The sequence below is a fragment of the Mandrillus leucophaeus genome, unplaced genomic scaffold (assembly GCF_000951045.1).
Source record: "Mandrillus leucophaeus isolate KB7577 unplaced genomic scaffold, Mleu.le_1.0 Scaffold206, whole genome shotgun sequence".
Lineage (NCBI taxonomy): Eukaryota > Metazoa > Chordata > Mammalia > Primates > Cercopithecidae > Mandrillus > Mandrillus leucophaeus.
Window position 1 is genome coordinate 1,489,052 of NW_012102099.1, and position 15,796 is coordinate 1,504,847.

The 15,796-nt window shown below is 51.5% G+C and overlaps 1 protein-coding gene across 5 annotated transcripts; it reads left to right on the top strand.

Moving 5' to 3' along the window:
• The first annotated feature begins 5,143 nt into the window (after positions 1-5,143).
• Positions 5,144-15,092, top strand: DUSP15 (dual specificity phosphatase 15). 5 transcript variants are annotated; one of them, XM_011979793.1, is made up of 8 exons: positions 5,866-5,920; positions 6,062-6,179; positions 6,891-6,924; positions 9,005-9,087; positions 11,155-11,204; positions 12,175-12,249; positions 13,409-13,580; positions 14,480-15,092. In XM_011979793.1, the coding sequence occupies exons 2-8, from the start codon at positions 6,159-6,161 to the stop codon at positions 14,750-14,752; spliced, it is 708 nt and encodes a 235-aa protein (XP_011835183.1). In that variant the 5' UTR covers positions 5,866-5,920; positions 6,062-6,158; the 3' UTR covers positions 14,753-15,092. The 5 variants fall into 5 exon arrangements, with proteins under 5 accessions (XP_011835182.1, XP_011835184.1, XP_011835183.1 ...); XM_011979792.1 differs by having other exon boundaries at positions 5,144-6,179; XM_011979794.1 differs by lacking the exon at positions 6,062-6,179 and having other exon boundaries at positions 5,144-5,920.
• Positions 15,093-15,796: the final 704 nt, after the last annotated feature.

Here is a 15,796-nt window from a genome sequence, read left to right on the forward strand (position 1 = left end):
GATGGTTTCGCCATGTTGGCCAGGCTGGTCGTGAACTCCTGACCTCAGGTAATCCACTGGTCTTGGCCTCCCAAAGTGCTAGGATTACAGGTGTGAGCCACCACAGCCAGTCAATATATTCTAATAATAAAATACCATACAGTGATAAGAATGATCCAGAGCTATATCGATATGTACATATTCCCAAAACCTATTGTTGAGTGAATAAAAGAAAGTTGTAGAATGAGAAATGTTTTTTAAAGGTTACAATTTGTGTTAATTATAAACACATATAAAGTGTATTTCATATTCTTTTGTATGTATAGATAGTAAGAGTTTAAAAACACAGACTCAAAAGATATGCACCATAGTCAATCCTTGTGAGTATAGTGGTGAGTATCCCCGCCTGTCAAAAGATATGCACTAAATTCATGATACTAGTTGGGGAGAGAGTGAAGGAAGTGGGGAGAGAAAAGGAAACTTAACTACTTCAAGTTTATTTAGAATGTTTTTGTTTTATTTAAACAATACAATTGAAGCAAATAGGTCAAAGTATCCTTACCTGGATTTAAGATTTTTTTTCCCAATGAAAAACAACACAGGCCATAGCAATAATATGATAGAGGAAGTTTAGCATGCTTTGGGAATGCACAATAGTGGTTTCTAAACTAGTCTAATAGGAGTCAGTAAAGACTTCCAGGAGGAAATGAGAGTTAGCTTGGTAAGGAGGATGGGAAGAGCATTCCAGGCAGAGAGAACAGCACATGCGAAGTTGGAAGTTAGAGAAAGCAAAGCACGACACAGATCAGTAACTAGGAAAGAGTGGAGTAGAGGGGAGAGACAAGACTTCCACACCTGTTTGGTCTTGTTTCCTTTTTCACAGATGTGGAAACATAGCCCTAGTGAAGGGAGTAGAGACAAGGGTTCTTACTCTGTCAATTTTTCTGTGATAATAGTAATGCCAATGGTAATAATAATAATAATGTACTGTGCTCCAGTCTTTCTACTAGGTATTTGAAACATGTCCTCTCATTTAATATTACTACAGACCTACAGAGAGTTTTTTTTTTTTTCTCCCTATTTCATAGATGATGAAACTGAGGCCCAGAGAAGTTGAAAAAAAACTTGCTTAAAGTCAGTGGCAGAAACCACATCCCACAAGGCCTCCTTGTGTGCCATGCTAAGCAGGTTGGACATTTTCCTAAAGGTGTTGGTGAGTGTATGAATTTCCTGTTGCTGCTTGTAATCACAACATAGTGACTTAAAACAACACAGACGTAGTATCTTACAGTTCTTGAGGTCAGAGGTGTGAAATGGGTCTCACTGGGCTAAAATGAAGGTGTCGGCAAGGTTGAGTTTCTTTTGTAAGCTCTAGGATAATCTGTTTCCTTGCCTTTTCAACTTGCATCCCTTGGCTGTGGGCCCCCTTCGATCTGCAAACCCAGCAATTACACCACTCCAACTTCTGCTTCTGTCATCTCATGCCCTCTGATTCCTACTCTCCTGCCTCCCTCTTTCACTAATAATGACCCTTGTGATTATGTTGGGCCCCTCTGAGTAATCCAGCATAATCTCTCCATCTCAAGATCAGCTGATTCTGGCCAGGTGCGGTGGCTCACGCCTCTAATCCCAGCATTTTGGGGGGCCAAGGTGGGTGGATCACTTGAGGTCAGGAGTTCAGGACCAGCGAGGCCAACACGGTGAAACCCCATCTCTACTAAAAATACAAAAATTAGCCAGGCATGGTGGTGGGCACCTGTAATCCCAGCTACTCGTGAGGCTGAGGCAGGAGAATAGCTTGAACCCAGGAGGCAGAGGTTGCAGTGAGCCGAGATTAGCAACTAGAATTCCATCTGCAGCTTTAATTCCCCTTTGCCATGTAACATAACGTTCACAGTTTCAAGGAAACAGCGTGTAAACACCTTTGGGGGGGACCGTTATTTTGTCTACCACAGTAATCCACTAAAGGGCTTTAAGCAAGGGAATGACAGGGTGAGACCCATATTTTAGCATCTTCCTATTATTGGTTTTGTAAAATGGTCATTTCATGATTTAAGACAGGTTGGGCTTTGTATTAACTAATAATTCCAAAGGCTGAACAGTACATAGATATCAAATGTGTTAGATCTAATAACACATACGGGCTTTTAACTTAAAAGAATTATTTCCTACATGTAATTTGTGTCTTCCCCCTTAACACTCAGTGGGAGTACAAAGGACTGTTATAATTGCCCCTCTATGGGTAAATTAAGAGACACTGGCTCACCTGCCTAGGATCGCAGAGCTAAGGCCAGGGCCATGGTAAGGAGCTAGTCTTCAAGCTCGTTTATCAGTTTCCTTCCTTCCTTCCTTCCTTCCTTCCTTCCTTCCTTCCTTTTCTTTCTTTCTTTCCCTCTTTCCTTCCCCTTCCTTCCTTCCTTCGTTTCTTGGTTTCTTTCTTTCTTTTTCTTTCTTTCTTTCTTTCCTTCTTTCTTTCTCTCTCTCTCTCTTTCCTTCCTCTTCCTTCCTTCCTTCCTTCCTTTCGTCTTTCTTTCTTTCTTTCTTCTCTCCTTTTTTTTTTTTTTTTTTGACAGGGTCTCTTCTGTCATCCAGGCTGAAGTGCAGTGCTGTGATCATAGGTCACTGCAGCCTCAACCTCAAGCAATCCTCCCACCTCAGCCTCCCAGGTAACTGGGACTACAGGTTCGTGCCACCACACCCAGCTAATTTTTTGTTTTAGTTTGCTTGTTCGTGGAGACAAAATTTCGCCATGTTGCCCAGGCTGGTCTCCAACTCCTGGGCTCAAGCGATTTTCCCACTTCAGCCTCCCAAAGTGCTGGGATTACAGTCTTGAGCCACCACGCCCAGCATCAGCATTTCTTTACACCATCCATGGGTCGGGCATTTGGGGAAACTTAAGTCAGCACATCTTTGACACAATTTTCTACATATAGCTCAGTGCCCAATAAACATGTGTTGAATTGGTGAAGACCCCTGCTTTCATTTCTGTGACACAGATAGTAACTTTCAAGGCAGGAAGCCTTGGGGCCATCCTAATATTCCTTCCTTCCCCCTACATCCAATCAATCTGCAAGTCCTTTCAGCTGCCCTGCCAAAATATTCATATATGCTGAGTCCATCCCCTTCTTTCCAGCTTCTCGGGTCCCACTCTGTCCCAGGGCACTGTCACCTCTTACTTGAGCTGCTGCAGTGGCCCCCACAAAGGAAAGGGTCAGTGAGGGGTCAAAGTATTTGACTTAAATAAATCAGATGACCTGGCCTCCCAGATTAAATTTTCCTGTTGGGTTTTTATCAGACAGAAGAGAAGAAAAACTGGCCAGGCCCGGTGGCTCACACCCGTAATCCCAGCACTTTGGGAGGCCGAGGCGGGCAGATCACCTGAGGTCAGGAGTTTGAGACCAGCCTCAACATGGAGAAACCCCATCCTACTAAAAATACAAAATTAGCTGGGCGTGGTGGTACACACCTGTAATCCCAGCTACTTGGGAGGCTGAGGCAGGAGAATTGCTTGAACCCAGGAGGTGGAGGTTGCAGTGAGCCAAGATCGCGCCATCGCACTCCAGTCTGGGCAACAAGAGTGAAATTCCGTCTTTAAAAAAAAAAAAAAAAAAGAAGAAGAAGAAGATAAGAAAAACTTTAACTCCCAATCATGGCCATATGTGGTTCTGCATGCTCTGGCCCCCAACCGTCCTCTTAACACCTCCTGTAGCTCCCTCTACTGCAGTCCCACTGGCTTTTTACAGAGGCCAAGCTATTCCCATCATAGAGCTTTTGCCCATGCTGTTCCTTCTGCTGGAAATACTCTCTCCACTCTTTTTCTTTTTTGCGTGCGCGTAATTTTTTACTTTTTGAGACAAGGTCTCGCTCTGTCACCCATTCTTGAGTGCAGTGGTGTGATCATGGCTTGCTGCAATCTCGACTGCCTGGGCTCAAGTGATCCTCCCACTTCAGCTTCCTGAGTAGCTGGGACTACAGGTCCTGGCTAATTTTTTTGTTTTTGTTTTGTAAAAACAGGCTCTCCCTGTGTTTCCCAGGCTGGTCTCAAACTCCTGGGCTCACACAGTCCTCCTGCCTTGGCCTCCCAAAGTTCTGGGATTACAGATGTGAGCCATCATACCCAGCCAAATTTCTTTTAGAGGTGAGGTTTTAGTATGTTGCTTAAGCTGGTCTCAAACTCCTGGGCTCAAGTGATCCTCCCGCCTCAGCATCCCCATGTGTTGGGATTACAGGCATGAGCCACCGCACCTGGCTTTCTGCTCTTTAAACAGCTGGGTTCTTATACGTCACCTCTCAGCTCAAATGCCACTTATTCAGAGAGGTTCTCCATGTCCGCTTTGTTTCCTTCATAGAAAACTGGGACCATTTGTAAATAATTTGTCTCTTTGCTTACTTTGTTTGCCTTCCCTTCTAGATCTGAGATGTCTAATATGTAGCTACTAGCTGCATATGACTAGTAAGCGTTTGGAATGTGACTTGTCTGAATTGAGACTTGCTGTAAATGTAAAAGACAGCAGATTTTGAATAGTTAATACAATTTAAAAAGGATATAAAATATCTCATTTATAGTTTTAGAATACTGACTATATGTTGAAATGGTATTTTGGATATATTGGGTTAAATAAAAATATTATCAACAATTAACTTGTTTCTGCTTTTTAAATGTGGCTGTACATGTGGCCGGCATTATAGTTCATTTGGACAATGCTGGTCTAGACCGTTAGCTAATGAAGGTAGGAACAATCTCTACCCACTGCTGTGTCCCCAGTCTCTATCATATACTAGATGCTCAGTAAGTATTTACTGAATAATTTGGTATTTATGAGAACTCTGGGCTTTTATGAGAGCTGAGACAGGCAGTCCCATGTATGCTATGAACTTGAGGGAGGAAGAAACAGGAAAGAAAGTTTTATTTTTCTCCAATCACTGTATTTCAAAGGGCTCTGTGGATTCTCTCTGTCCTGCTCTCTATCCACAATCCCCAGTCACCTACTACTATAGATTGAGGGGTGGGGGTGATGGCTGGAGGAACAAAGCTGGTGCAGCTGCTTCTATTTCAGTCCTATAGGAAGTGTCTTGATTATTTTACTTTCTCCAGCTTTGGTCCTGGGAGCCGGAAAGGCTCACCTCAACATCCTCAGATACACAGATAGGGTTAGCTGGGGCTCATGGGGACGTTCCCAGGGTCATCTAGCAGGTCAGAGGTGAACAGGGCCTCAAACCTTGGTCTCCAGACCCCTTCCAGGACCCTGACCTCTAGCTATTAATACATCCTGATGTAGTCTCCTTTAGACTGGAACCCTCCCTGAAACCCCTCTCCCAACATTCACCTGTGATTTCTTGGGGCACCTAATGGCAGTTGTGCCTGGTCCCAGAGCTTACCTAGATGGCACCATCCCTCCCAGGGGCTGAAATGGATGGAAGGAAGGAAGGAGAGGGTGGATGTATGGATGGGAAGATGGACGGGTGAATGAGTGAACAAGAGGGTGGGAGAATGGATGGGAAAGGAGGAAGGCTGGTTGGTAGGGTGTCTGCACGGGTGGAGGGGATGTATCGGAAGGAATTACCCACTTATCACGTTCCAAGCAGACTCTGAAGAGCAGAGAGCCGTTGGCGATCAAAGTCCAGCCCCGTCACGTTTCTGCTGGAAGCCGAGGCGGGAGAAGTTGGGTGCTTTGCCCCGGGGCCCGCAGGGAGGTCCAGGCAGAGCCGGAAGGGGGACGGGAGTTTGTGGACCGGCCGGGGGGCTCTAGGCGACATCCCCCCATCAGCCCGCGCCTGCCGGTGCCAGGGTGGGGTAGCGCCCCCGCCCCCACCTCCGGAGGTGGCGGCCCCACGCGGCCCCAACAAACTGCCGTTGTCCCGCGGGCCGTGGGCCCGGCACACTGGGGCTTTGTCCGGCCCCCCGCCGCGACCCGAGGGGGGGCCCCACATGACCGAAGGGGTAGGAGGAGCCTGTGGCGGCGGCGGCGGCAGCGGCGGCTCCACCACCATTTCCCTCCCGGGCCGGGGGTCGGCGGGCGGTGGCAGTGGCTGGGCAGGGCTGGGCAGGGCCGCGGACGCCGGGCCCCCCGTTCCCCGCCAGGCTGCAGGCCCCGGGCCTGGGACGTCAGGGCAGCTGTGACCGGATCGCTTTCCGGGCGACGAGCTGGGGGTGCGCTCGGACCGCCGCCCCCGGGATCATGGGCAATGGCATGACCAAGGTAGGGGGCGGGCCCCGCGCAGCCTCCCCGGCCCCCGCCCCGGCCGCTGCGGCCCGGCGCTGACCAGCTCCGTCCGCCCGCCTCTGACCTTCTGGTCTCGCCGGTCTCTGTGCGGCGGCATCTCCGTGTTCCTGTGACTCGAGACCGCGGCTGTCGGGTCTCTCCTTCTCTGACCCTGCGTCTCTGTCCCCGCTGTGTCCGCCCTCTCTCCTAGACTCTGTGTCTCTCGCTGTGTCTTGTTTTGTCTGTCACTCCCGGGCTGTCTCCCAGTGAGTCCGGCTCTCCGTCTACATGTGTCCCTCTCCCTTGTCGCTGACTCCCCTGCTGTCTCCGGGGCTGTTTCTCCATCCTGTCCCGCCTCTGCATGTCCCTGCCTTTCTGCCTCGCCAGCCCCAAAATGTCCATCCCGGCACCCTGCAAGTCCACCTCTCTCCTCTCCTCCTAAGACCTGCCTTCCTCCTCTCCCCTCTTATACCCAAGCTGGCCTCCCTTGGTTCCCTCGGTTGGTTAACTGGCCCCCTCGCCTACCCTCCCCAGAGCCCCAGACCCCTCTCACAGAGGACCCAGGGCCCACAAAAGGGAAGCGAGTGCTCCCTGAGCCCTGAGGTTCATACCCTTCATAGGACAGTGAGGGGCTGTGGGCCCCCCAGCTGCCCTGGGGGTGGAAGGGGGTGCCTCTGCCCCACTGACCCCTGCCTGTCCTTCCTCTAGGTACTTCCCGGACTCTACCTCGGAAACTTCATTGGTGAGCACTGCCCACTCTGTCCCGAGGCCATGGCACTCTGCCTGTCTCAGGCCTGTGTCCACCATTCATGCCCTGGCCCGTGTATCTCAGGAATGGGGTTGGGGGTAGGGAAGCGGCTGCAGGCTGGGAGGAGGAAAAAGCTGATGAAGGACAAGGGGTGCATGTGCAGGTGAATGTCCCCAGGCTCGAAGAGACATGGAGGGAGCATGGGGACCTGACGTTGACATCCCTCCCTGCCATTCAGCCTTACCCAGTGTTCTACCACAAGACCAAAGGAACAGAGCAAAGGGCTGGGGGCCTGGGCTGTGGACCTGAGCAAGTCTACACCCGCACTAAGCCTCAGCCTCCTCCTCAGCACAAAAGGTCTACCAGCCGCTGAGGGCTCTTCTGACCCTGAGGTTCTGGGTTGAAGTCTGTTTAGGGGTGCTGCTTCCAGCCGGGAAGCTGGGAACTCTTCCCCTCTTAACTTCCTCCTTGTCAGAGGAGAGGTCTCTCTGGAGACGGGCTGGGCCCTCTTGTGAGCAGGGTCATGAGCACCAATCCCGTCACACCCCAGAGCCCTGAAGCAGGTGGGCAGCCTGGAGCTGGAAGTTGGCGGGGGTGAACTGGCAAGCTTTACATTCCCCACTCTCTCATCCATTCCTTCCGCAATCTTCAGTCAGGAGGAGGGGACACCCATGTATAGATACGTTGTTCCTCAGTGGCTTCCAGGCTGGTGGCTGGCAGGCACAGCTGAACATAGACCTTGAGGAGAAAACATGCTTGGTAGAAAACATGCTAAGGGGGCCGGGCACAGTGGCTCGCACCTTTAATCCCAGCACTTTGGGAGGCGGAGGCGGGCAGACCACCTGAGGTCAGGAGTTTGAGACCAGCTTGGCCAACATGGTGAAACCCCGTCTCTACTAAAAATACAAAAATCAGCCAGGCATGGTGGTGGGCACCTGTAATCCCAGCTACTCGGGAGGCTGAGGCAGGAGAATCGTTTGAACCCAGGAGGCAGGGGTTGCAGTGAGCCGAGATCGTGCCACTGCACTCCAGCCTGGGCGACAGAGCGAGACTCTGTCTCAAAAAAAAAAAAAAGAAAAAAGAAAAAGAAAACATGCTAAGGGGCACACTGGTCCAGGGCTTGGGTGACCCAAGGTGAGAAAATCATTTCCATCTGCAGAGTCAGAGAAAGCTTCAGAGAGGGAGGGGCTCAGGTGCTTTACCCTCGTAAATTCTGGTCCCTTCCTTCCTGGGAGCTCCCTCAGCTGCTCATGCCACATTGATTTCTGTGAGTATTTGGCCAAGTAAGGTCTGAATCCTCTGTAAGTGTGCAGGCCCCATAAGGGCAGGAGCTACGAAGCTGGCCCCAGACCTCCAGTGCCCAGCCAAAGTATACAAATGATTAGCACTCGGTAAATGCTCATCAAATGAGGAAATGGAGACAGAGGGGACATGTGTTATTTATTCCAAATATAAAAGGTCTGCATATGCTGGGTATGCAGCCCCTAGAGAGAGCCACTGTTGGGTACATCCCTTGTTCATATATCTTTGTAGATAAAGACATAATATTTAAAATAAAAGTGGAAGCTTATTCTGTATCCTTAAAAATACATTGTGGGCATCATTGCACATCAACATATATAACTCTTTTTAATGGCTGCATGCTGTGCCAAAGTATGCCTACACCATTAATCATATAGTCCCTTTTTAATGAACACTAGGTTGTTCCCATGTTTAAACTATTTGTGATATAAGCAGGACTGCAGAGAACATCATCCTCCACACACGGCTTTGTGTGTGAGCAAGTGCTTCCATAGACAAGATTCCTAGAAGTAGAATTGCTGGGTCAGAGAATATGCCTGGGAAGGGTATTTTGGATGAAAAGAACAGCATGAGCAAGGATGGGGAGATGCTGGACTGTTATTTGCATGTGCCTCAGAAGCAAGAGGATCAGGGAGCCGGCAGAGGGTAGGCCAAAGTGGAGTGGTGGGGTGAGGGGGAGAGCTGGGCAGGCAGTGAGCTCCCTCCACACTTGGCCATCAGGGACAAATAAGTCATGCCAGCCAGATTGGCTCAAGCATCCTGTTTCTTTCAGATGCCAAAGACCTGGATCAGCTGGGCCGGAATAAGATCACACACATCATCTCTATCCATGAGTCACCCCAGCCTCTGCTGCAGGTACTTCTTACCCCCATCCCAGGGCTATGCAGGGTGGGAGGGTGCAGACCCGTTTATCAAATATCTACTATGTGCTAGGTGCTATGCTTCCTTCTTGACTCATGTTAACTCATTTGGTCTCCACCACTGGGCCATTTTACATTATCATTCCTATTTGGCAGCTGACGCCCCGAGAGGTCAATTAACTCACCTCAGGTCACCTATCCAGGAAGCTGAGGAGTTGGGGTACAAACACAGGCCATCTAGCACCAAAGTCTCACACAGAACCTTAAAATGGCCCCCATATGGGCTCCCCATGGCCCAACTGGATGGATGAATCCAAACGGATGACTCTGGGCTCTGTGTCTTGCTATGCAACCTTGGACTGTGACTTCACCTCTCTAGGGCTTCGATCCCTCAGCTCTGTCTGCCCCCAGGGGGCTGTTGTGAGGATGCACAGGGACTGCAAGATGGTGAAGGTGCTTTGCACACTGTAAAGTGTGGTCCCCTCTAGAGCGGTTGGTGCTGGTATTATCAACTCCTGGGAAAGGGGCATGAGGGTGTTAGGACCCAGCAGAGGAAAGTAATAAATCCAGACTACACGTGCTTATGTCAGGAACATCTTCACCGTTTATTTGTTTTATGATCTTGCAGACAGGACTTTGCCCCCTCTGAGCCTCAGTTGTCTGATCTGTAAAATGGGAACTTTGTAACAGTACCCACTTCACTGAGTGGTTGGGAACTACATAAATAGGTACCCAAAAAATCACAACTGATACTATAACAAAGTTAATCATATTCTTATCCCATGAACAGAGCCTCTTCTCCCTTATCTATTAGAGTCTGTATCATCCACTGGAGAGAAAGAACCATGGGTGGGAAAAGGTCCTGGAGATCTGAAACGAAGATCCGGTTCTGCCATAGACTTGCCATGTGACCTTGGCCAAGGTCCTTCCCTTCTCTAGGCCTCAGTTTTCCCATATGTCAGATTTGATATTCTCTAACAGCAACCTCCAATAATCTACGATTTTCAATGTCATTCAGAGAAGAAATTTCCAGGCCATTGGAGTCTTATTTTGCCTCCTAGGGCAGCCTCGTTTGGGAGTATTTGGAGTAAACAGTCACTAGATTGCATGGGGAAGGTTGTCAAGTCATGAGTGTATTTACTAATGAAATGACAGTCTACACAGTGAGTCTCTGCTCCTACGGCCCTTCCTGCTTCTCCCAAGCATCTCTCCTCCCTCCCGCTCCATCAGCGCATTTACCAGGCAAGGTTTGATAGCACCACACAAACCCAAGGCCAAATGTGTTGCAAAGTGAAATTGCAAACTTTGCCAAAGATGCAGGATGTCATGACCTTGGGGAATGTGAGTGAGAGAAGGGCTGGAATCTCACACAAAGCCATGGATAAATGAGAACCTGGCTGGTGGTCCCTTAGTTACTGCCAGTGGTGGGCCTGGCCCCTGAAAAGAGCCATGTGTTAGAGCCAAAATGTTAAGATGGTTTCTTGAGAAAAGCAAGGAGGTCCTCAGGAGGTGGGCAAAAATAATCTTCATGATATTGTATGGCTAATCAGGAAATAAAGGACATCACAGCAAGTTTGTTGGAAAAAAATCCTGACAATTTATTCCTTGATTATTCTCACAATTAGCACATCATTTTATAACCAGGATTCATGAAATGTATACTTGTTTTCATGATTTTTGTTTCTCTTCAAGATAATCAAATCTGCTTTACCTTTTTTACGAAGTAATTTTGTAATTTGCATTTGGAGTGGAGTCCCTTTAAGTAGCCCTTTCCTGGTGATTTGATAAAGGTTCCTGGGTCCCTGTTGGGAGGGATAGAAGACCTCATGCCCAAGTCGCTGATGGGGTTAGGAGACACCATCTGCTTAGAAGGTTCAGGAATCACAAGTGGTCACAGCTGGGAGGCCTCAGAGATGACTACTTTCTTTGGACAGAGAGGACCACGGTGGGCCAGAGAGGGGCAGGAACTGGGCTGGGGTCATGCCCTGCCTGGGCAGCTCAGACCAGCGTCAGGGAGGGTTGCAAGCAAGGTCCCCTGCCTGAGTGTATTTTGTACTTGTAGGATATCACCTACCTTCGCATCCCGGTGGCTGATACCCCTGAGGTACCCATGTAAGTTCCCCTGGATGGACCCACAGATGGACAGACAGCCGCCTCCTGTGGTGGGCGAAGGGGAGGGGGTTTGAAGGAGGACAAAGTACTCAGGCCAGAAAGTTATCACAGGTGGTCAGCTCAACCAGTCCCAGGTTTGACTCTGTCTCAATCATGCCCTTGTGATATGCCCTTGGCCAAGACTCTCGACCTCCCCGAGCCTCAGTCTCATCAGTATGAAATGGGAAAAAGACACTCTGTACCTTGGGACCAGCTACACCAGCTGATTTGAAAGGGTCACGTTCAGTCTGTTCCTGGCCTTGGGGTTAAGACATCTGGGTTCCAGCCAGGCTTTGCCATTTACTTGCTGTGTGACCTTGAACAAATCACTTCCCCTCTCTGAGCCTCACCTGTAAATCCAGAGTGCATGATCAGAGTCAAGGAGGCTTTCAAAGATCAGATGACAGAGGTCAAGGATCTAGCATAGGGCCTGAAGTATAACCAAGCTCAGAAAATGGGATTTTTGTTTGTAACATCAGTAGTCATGCGTCCCCGCTTGGGATGGAGCCAGGCAGACAGTCCTGCCCCTTGGGAATCTTGCTCCCAGCCCGCTGCTGCCCGTCATTGTGCCCAGGTGCTCTGATTGCAGACCCCAGAGGAGTGGGACCCTTGTATTTCCTCCCACCCATTTCTTTGAAAGGCCACAATAAACCCATCATGATAACAGGGTCCACAGGAGGAGTGCTCCTGCCTAGATGGTGAGATTGGCCCTGACTGGCCTCTCTCACTGCCTGAAATGCCACCATTCTTGCTTCACACACACACACCTCCAGCTCATGCTAAGTACTGGCCCCTATTCACTGCATGTGCTGGCTGACCTGGGGAACCCAGTGCTCTGTGTCCCTTGCTATCCTGTAATTGGGGTGGGGGTGGAACAACTCCTGAGAGATCTGCTCCACAGTGCTCCCTACCCTATTGCTTTCTCCTCTAGCAAAAAGCACTTCAAAGAATGTATCAACTTCATCCACTGCTGCCGCCTTAATGGGGGGAACTGCCTTGTGCACTGGTGAGTCAAGGTTGGGGGGTAAGGTGGGGGAGGAAGGAAGTGGCTGTGCCCTCTGTTGAACACATACTCATCCTATGGGAAGGTTGAACCTGTGAAGGATCTTCTCCAGCCTGTCACAGTGCCTGAGGGCCCACCATTCACTGGAGAGCAGCCAACCCAGGGCTCTATTCCTTATGAGCTGTGTGGCCATAGCCAAGTGGCTGTTTCTTTCGGAGACTCAATGTCCTCATCTGTAAAGTGGGGAAAAGAAAGAAAGCTGACCTGACGGGACTGTTGGGAGGAACAGTGAGGTCATGCAAGTAGTTCACCCTCCAGTAGTTCTGGGCCTCTCTCCTCCCCTCCAGGCCTTGGAGGTGATGGTGCAGGGCAGTGAGGAACCCCAAGCTGGGAGACAGGAATTCTGGGTCTTCCCAGGTGCCCCTCGCTCAGTTGATGTCATTCATTTCTTAACTTCTCGCTGAGCGCCCATCCTATCCAGGCTCAGGCTGGCTCTGCTGGAGGCCCAGCAACGAGGCTGGTTTCCCAAGTCTCATCTCCCACCCTCTCCCTCCTTCCCCTTTCCAGCTGTACTAACCTCCTCCCCATCTTCCAAATCTACAAGGCTTATGCCTCATGGTCTTTGTACACACTGCCCACAAGGTTCCTGAGTAACCCTTATCCATCTTTCAAACTTCATTGATGTCTATTCCTTGGGAACCCCTTCCCTAACCCCACTCCACCTATAGATTAATACCTCTTCCTATGTGGATCTCCTAGCCCCCAGACTCATCCTCAAAGCTATTATCACCACCTGGAATTGATTCTCTGATCAATGTCTGTCCCCCCAGCCATACTGTAAGCTCCAGGACAGCAAAGACCGTGTCTGTTTTATACCCGCTACATTCCCAGTGCCTGAAAAAGAACAGATGCTCAGGACATATTTGTTGACTGAATGAATGGTGTTTCACTCAGGCCTTTGATGTGGGAGAACCCAGGGGGTGCTCTAGGCAGAGGGAACAGCATGGCAAAGGCCTGGAGGTGGGATGGCAAGTCCTGACAGGTCCCTTATGGTTGGAGCTCAGGAGGCAAGGGTGGGAGAGCTGAAGCAGGGTGGGGTGCGTGGGGGGCATGGAGGACACTGGATCTTACTTGAAGCCTGAGGGGTTGTCGGGGATCCCAGCTTTGCAGGCATCTCTCGCAGCACCACGATTGTGACGGCGTATGTGATGACTGTGACGGGGCTAGGCTGGCGGGACGTGCTTGAAGCCATCAAGGCCACCCGGCCCATCGCCAACCCCAACCCAGGCTTTAGGCAGCAGCTTGAAGAGTTTGGCTGGGGCAGTTCCCAGAAGGTAGGGATGGATGGGGTCAAGGGCTGGGTTGGGCCATGGGTGGGAGATCCTTCTTCCCACTCAAACTGATCACTGATTGGAACAAATTTAGCCTGTGCCTCAGACCCGGATTTTTCTAGGGTCTCAAACTCATGGCCTTTGAGCTAATCCAGCTCCTAGGTGTATTTTGTCAGACAGCCAGGTGTTTTCTTTTTCAATTTAGAATTTGAATGCCTTTAGATCAGTGCGGGCCCTCCCATTTGACTAGGTCTTCCAGCACTTCCCACTGCCTGTCCTACCTGGCTGGAACCTGAAGGATTTGAGTGTTTGACCCCATCGGGGAGAACTGTCTATGTCCTACTCCACCCCTGTGTCCTTGATGAGACCACAGCAGTTTCCCTCTTATACCTCTTGGGCAGATGCCACGTAGAAATGTCAGGAACTAAGCTTCCCTGGGAACAAAGGATGAGAGGGGGAGGGCTCTCAGCAGGTTGAGGGCGGTACCCAGAGGCTTATCTGCTGGACGGCGTTGGGAAAGAGTCGGGCAAGGAAGAAACCTGTGGGAATGGGGTTGTGAGCACAGAGGTGCAAAGCGGGAGGAGTTACCCAGAAGTGCAAAGAGGGAGGAGTGATCCCGGCTGGGCGCCTGGGGTCAATTTAGCAGGTCTGGAAACGGGAGTGTCAAAGGCGGAAGAGGGGTCAGGGAGAGGGAAGGGCCTCCTAGAAGGGAAGAGGAACTCAGTGACGGGATGGAAACCCGGGAGACGGGAGGCAAAGAAGACGCTCAGGAAGGGAGGGGCTCAGCGAGGTATGGGACGCTCGGAGAAGGGCGAAGGTCGGGAGGGTGGGGGCGGGGCCGGCTGCCTTGACCCAGTCCCGCGGCCGGCCTTGACCCCGCCCACCTCACCCGCCCACCCAAGCTTCGCCGGCAACTGGAGGAGCGCTTCGGCGAGAGCCCCTTCCGCGACGAGGAGGAGTTGCGCGCGCTGCTGCCGCTATGCAAGCGCTGCCGGCAGGGCTCTGCGACCTCGGCCTCCTCCACTGGGCCGCACTCCGCAGCTTCCGAGGGAACCCTGCAGCGCCTGGTGCCGCGCACGCCCCGGGAAGCCCAGCGGCCGCTGCCGCTGCTGGCGCGCGTCAAGCAGACTTTCTCGTGCCTCCCTCGGTGTCTGTCCCGCAAGGGCGGCAAGTGAGGATGCAGTCCCGCCGTGGCTCCCCACTTCCTCCCAACTGGCTGCCTTCGGGGGCTGTCGGCGCCTTCCACGCGCCCCAGGATGGGCCCAGAGGCTGGGGGAGCCCCGCGGCGGCCTGAACCCTGCCTCCCTCGCCCGCCCTGCTCATCCGCGTCTGCAGTCAGCATCCCCAACCTGTGCGTCTCTGTGTCCGGGCCGGCCGGCTGCAGCCACCTGGTGCCTTAGTCCGTGGGCTGGGGGAGGGGGCCCACCCTTAAAGGCGGCGGGAGGGGAGGGAGGGGGAGTGGAGGGTTGGACGGGCCTGGAGGGTATTAAAGAGACACAGAAGAAGCTGCCTGTCCGAGTGCCTCCCAGTCATTCAACAAAGGCGGGGCAGCACCAGCGGGACTCTGCCAGGGGCCAGCAGCCTGCAGGAAAGGGGATGCGAGGGAGCCTGCATCCCCTGGGGGCCTGAGGAGCCCACCACCCTCCCGCAACTGCAGTCTGCAGAGTTGCCACCTGGGACCGCACCTCCTTCTCTAACACCTCCCCTCTCCCACCTAACATACATCTCTCCCAAAGCCACCGTGTCCCGCCTGACAAGGCCCGAGTTCCTCCTTATCTCGGAACCTCCTGCCACCTTTTGAATCCCTCTCCTCCACCCTGAGTGGCCCCTCCGCTCCCCGACTCCCTTCCCATCCCTGTGCACAAATACTAGCTAGGAAGATAAGGTAGTGCCTCCCTCATCCTGACCTTTTACTGCATGAGTTTACTTAATCCTCAGGGAGGAAACAGAGGCTCAGAGAGATCAGGCAGCTTGCCCGAGCACACACAGCCAGAGCAGGGGAAGCTGGACGCTAGCTTAGTCAGTCTCAGTCCCACGATGGCAGGTAGTTAGGAAGTAGCTCCTCTGGTTTGGGAGGTTCCTGACAAGGAGGCTCCACCCCCAGCCAGTGGGAATGACCCTTCCTGCCAAGATTTTAAAGGCCAGGGCTGCCCATCAAAGCAGTAGCTGGCTCTGAGGATGAGTAGAAGTCACTGCAGCTGATATTTCCAAAACTATAC